The 4070-nt window shown below is 44.4% G+C and overlaps 1 protein-coding gene across 1 annotated transcript; it reads left to right on the top strand.

The window, feature by feature from the left end:
• The first annotated feature begins 273 nt into the window (after positions 1–273).
• On the top strand, positions 274–4012 carry EIF3G (eukaryotic translation initiation factor 3 subunit G). Its single transcript, XM_042447647.1, is given in 13 exon segments — positions 274–355; positions 544–633; positions 1700–1721; positions 1723–1790; positions 2166–2230; positions 2893–2938; positions 2941–2993; positions 3219–3228; positions 3231–3290; positions 3293–3382; positions 3385–3405; positions 3893–3932; positions 3934–4012. Coding segments are annotated over 13 exon segments (726 nt in total).
• Positions 4013–4070: the final 58 nt, after the last annotated feature.

The raw sequence follows: 4070 nt of genomic DNA, 5'->3' as shown, positions 1-4070 counted from the left end.
CATCATTTAAATAGTGTACCTCCAAAGAGACCCGAAGCAGCTTTATTTGGCAGTCTGTAACAGGCCAATTTTGTGCAGTCTGCAGACGCTGATATCCCTTCTTCCATCAGCAGCACCCACATCCCTCCAGTGTGTACCTAGCATAGAGATACTAAAGCCCTCTGACCAGTTTGTGCTCGTGGAGAACAGGCAAGATTGCAGAAACATCTGGCTATGTCCATGTAGCCAGACAAGAGTGATTATGTCAGTGCTGAGACCTCTGGGGGACTCAGGATGGATTCAGATGTAATTGCTTCATGTCTAGCTAATGAAACGTATGGCCCCCGCTCTCCACCAAGCACAGAATGGCTGTGGGGTAGGGCTTTCACCTGCTCTGACAGGTCCAGGGTAGTAAAAGCTCAGTGTAGTTTGCTTCTGCATGCAGAACTACTATGCTGTATGAGCCATACAGAATTGTGGACTGAGTTTGTTATTACACAAAGTGATAGTCTCCCTCTTTGTGGGATAATTTGGACTGACATCATTGTTCCCTCTCACCACCAGATAAATGCATCACCAGTGAACTGCTCAAGGATATCCCCCTAACGAGGGTGCTGAGGTGGGAGCGAAGCGGAGGCGGAGGTGGAGGCGGAAGTGAAAGCAGAGGTGGAAGCGAGGTGGAAGTGCAGCTGCAGCTGGCAAATGCAACTGCAGTGCCAACTGTAACTGTAGTGTTGAACCAGAGCTTGTAAAGGAGGTATGAGCTGGATTGCTTTCTCATAGAGATGAGAGGTAGAAAATTTGCATAGCATGCATGTGCATACACACATGCTTTGTATGGGTTGTTGTACTGCAATTAAATCAGGTCAAAATGGGCTAAATGTAGAATACAGGCTTTCTAGTTATTTTTCTAAGGATACAACATTGACAAACCTGAATGTCAGACAAATATAATAACACAGTTAAGCATGTTTTTGTTTTGCCAATGTTTTGCTTCTCAGTCACAGATGGCAGTAGCAAAAACGAATTTAACAAGTTTCATCCTTTAGTGAAGTAAAATGTTCAGTTGGTTGCACTTAATCAGATTTTCCTCAACTGAAATGGAATGGATAAACAGTCCACTGAGTAAGTTAAGCTGAAATTATTACAGTTGTACCTGTAAAAAGAAAGTTTAAAATATATCAAGTTCAGCTTCCTTACGTGTGTGTGTTCCGTCAAATCACCTGTCAACTTATAGTGCACCTCATGTATTTCTTAGGTTTTTCTTAGGCAAGGAATACTCAGAGGTGGTTTGCTAGTTTATTCCTTTGAATTTTCTCCTGCAGCACCTGGTATATGTTGGCAGACTAGTATATGTTGGCCAAGATAAAATGGAGTCTGGTGTTTAGGGTATTTAAGCAGGCAGCCTTTAGATTGAATCCTAAAAACAAAAACAAAAAAAGCAATGTTCTTCAGGTGTAATTTGTGTTATAAGAGAAGCATACCTCTTTCCCACTGTTACATATATTCCAGTAACATAATTTCCTCAAAGCCTTGTTGTATGTGAATGCTATTTAAACCAAATATGCTAAATCAGATGATATTATTGAGAGCAATGGAAAATTTGCCAGATCTTACGTTTCTGGAAAATCCACATCACTGCATTTTCAAGTTTTGTGGAATACAGAATTTCTGTAGGCCCAGAAAGATTGAGATAATTTCCCTCACTTCTTTCCCCCAGGACCCCTACCATCCCCCAAGGAGTGTGAATGGAAACATTAAAACAGTGACTGAATCGAGAAGAGGAAGATGGCCGCCTAAAGTGAAGGTGAGTGCAGGGTTAGGATCCAGCCGCATCCTTCCCCTATCTTGTGGTGTTCAGTGGGACTGGACCCCATCCTCTAACTTTAGTTGATACAATGGAAATTCAGCTCCCCATACACCATATTTTTTCTTTGTGCTTTCCATGCCTTGTGGTTACTTTCTGTCCGCACGCTTCCTTTTCTTTTTAGAATGTTCCTGTCCTGCAACATGGGGTACTAAGTTTTTGACAGAGATGGTATTGACTTAATCAGACCCGATGGTTGTCCAAATAACACAGGCACTTCCTATATATACCTCATGGTTATGATCCTGAGGTTACCCTGGTTTTTTTTTTACTAATTCCTTTTCTCAGTAAAATATGACATGTCTCTGTCCTTTTGCAGATCAATCTCGGACCTTTCGTATTGAAACCCGGAAGGCCTCTAAGGCTGTTGCAAGGCGAAAGGTAATGATTTGGGGAAATTGGGGATTGCTTGCCCTTTGAGTCTTCCACTTTGTCCACTGGGCCTGCAGGGATCCTTTAGTGATTTCACCCATCTTCAATTTGTTCTTTTGGCACTGTGGGCAGGATCTGCCTGAAAGCCAGAAACAACAGTAAACATTGTAATTCAAAGCAGTATTCCAGGGACTGGAAAGGTAAGGCTTTCCAGATGTTGTTTAAACTGCAACTTCTGTGATCCTTCACCATTGGCCTTACTGGCTAAGATTGATGGGTGTTTCAGCGCAGCAACGTCTGGTGAGATAAATGCTCCTGTTCCTGTAAGAAATTGCCATCATATCAAATGCATCACTCCCTACAAAGCGAGGAAGTGTTCTGACTGAGCTAATAATGAATGTGTGACCCATTTTAAGTACATTTTGAGGGGCACATTCCACAAGATCCTCCACCCTGTATGAGGCGGGTGCTTTGAAAAAATAGTGTAAAATAAGCACACAAACTCTTATTTCCTTGTTTTGTGCTCTTGCATTTGAAATGTAATTGCTTGGGCTCTATAGAATTCAATCCCTTGCTCCTTCAAGAAAGGAATTACATCTACCTTTTCAACTTTTAAGGATATAAATGAGGCAACTTTGATCAAAAACATCACTTTACTCTTTCCTCACTTAGACTGGAAGAAATTTTGGAAATTCAGAGTCGATGCTCCTGGCCGAAGTGTGGCACAACCACTGTGAGTGATGATGTCTTCATGACTTTCATCACCAGCAAGGAGGTGAGTGGCAGCATACACAGGAGGATAGAGGAAAAACCTCAAGAAGGCTGAGTGGGTGTTTTTTTGTTTGTTTGTTGTTTTTTGCATGGTTCCTCTGGCTATTCCGCTTCACATTTGGCCATATCTCAAGTTGTGACTGATGAGGAGGACTTTGTCTGGGCCTGTGTGGAGGAGGGCCAGCTTGGCTTTCGGTCATATCACACACACTGTCCTCACTTTTGTCAGGACCTGAACTGCCAGAGGAGGAAGACCCGCTGAACAAGTTGAAAGGGCAAAAGATTGTGTCCTGCCGTATCTGTAAGGGGATCACTGGACCACTCGTTGCCTCTACAAGGACACCCTGGGACCCATGCAGAAGGAGCTGGCTGAGCAGTTGGGGCTCTCCACAGGCGAAAGGAGAAACTGCCAGGAGGTGAGTGAGGGCAGCCAAAGAGGCAACTGAAAGGGAGAAGGTACTCACTCCTGCAACGTGTAAACCAGTCTTCCTTCCTCCCTTCCTTCCTCCTTCCTTCCTCCTTCCTTCTGTCTTATACCCCAGTCTTCTGTCAGAATAGCTTACAATGTTAATCACACAGCTTGCTGCCTGCAGGCATACAGTTTTAAAAAGATATGAAACAAAAGGAGAAGGGGAATGGCAGTGGGGAAGGGGGTCTGGTCCTGCCGTCTTCTCTCCCTGAGGTCAGGCCATGGCAGATGAATGGAGGAAGGGCCCTTCTGTTTCTGGGCTAGGCATGATGGAGCTTTTGCTCACCCCTTTTTCCCCCCTCTGGGCCAGGATGATGGCAGTTGGAATGGGAGAGGAGCTTCTTCTGTTTTCTGGGCTAGGTATATTTTCATCCTTCGAGTCAGGAGGAAATGGTATTATTGCCATGTTTGCTAAATCATGTTGCATTCTACAGAACCAGAGCCTGTTCAAGCCCAGCAAAACAGACTGGGAAGATTGTCCCTCCAGCCTGAGGGATGGAGCTAGCCGCAGGGGAGAATCCATGCAGCCGAATCGCAGAGGTGAGCTTGCGTAGGTGGGAAGGCTAGAGCTGAATTTTCAGAGTTCTGCTCCCAGTACCGGCGTGAGTATCT

This window comes from Sceloporus undulatus, chromosome 2 (assembly GCF_019175285.1).
Source record: "Sceloporus undulatus isolate JIND9_A2432 ecotype Alabama chromosome 2, SceUnd_v1.1, whole genome shotgun sequence".
Lineage (NCBI taxonomy): Eukaryota > Metazoa > Chordata > Lepidosauria > Squamata > Phrynosomatidae > Sceloporus > Sceloporus undulatus.
The sequence above is the reverse complement of the archived record's forward strand: the minus strand, read 5'-3'. Positions and strand labels throughout refer to the sequence as shown.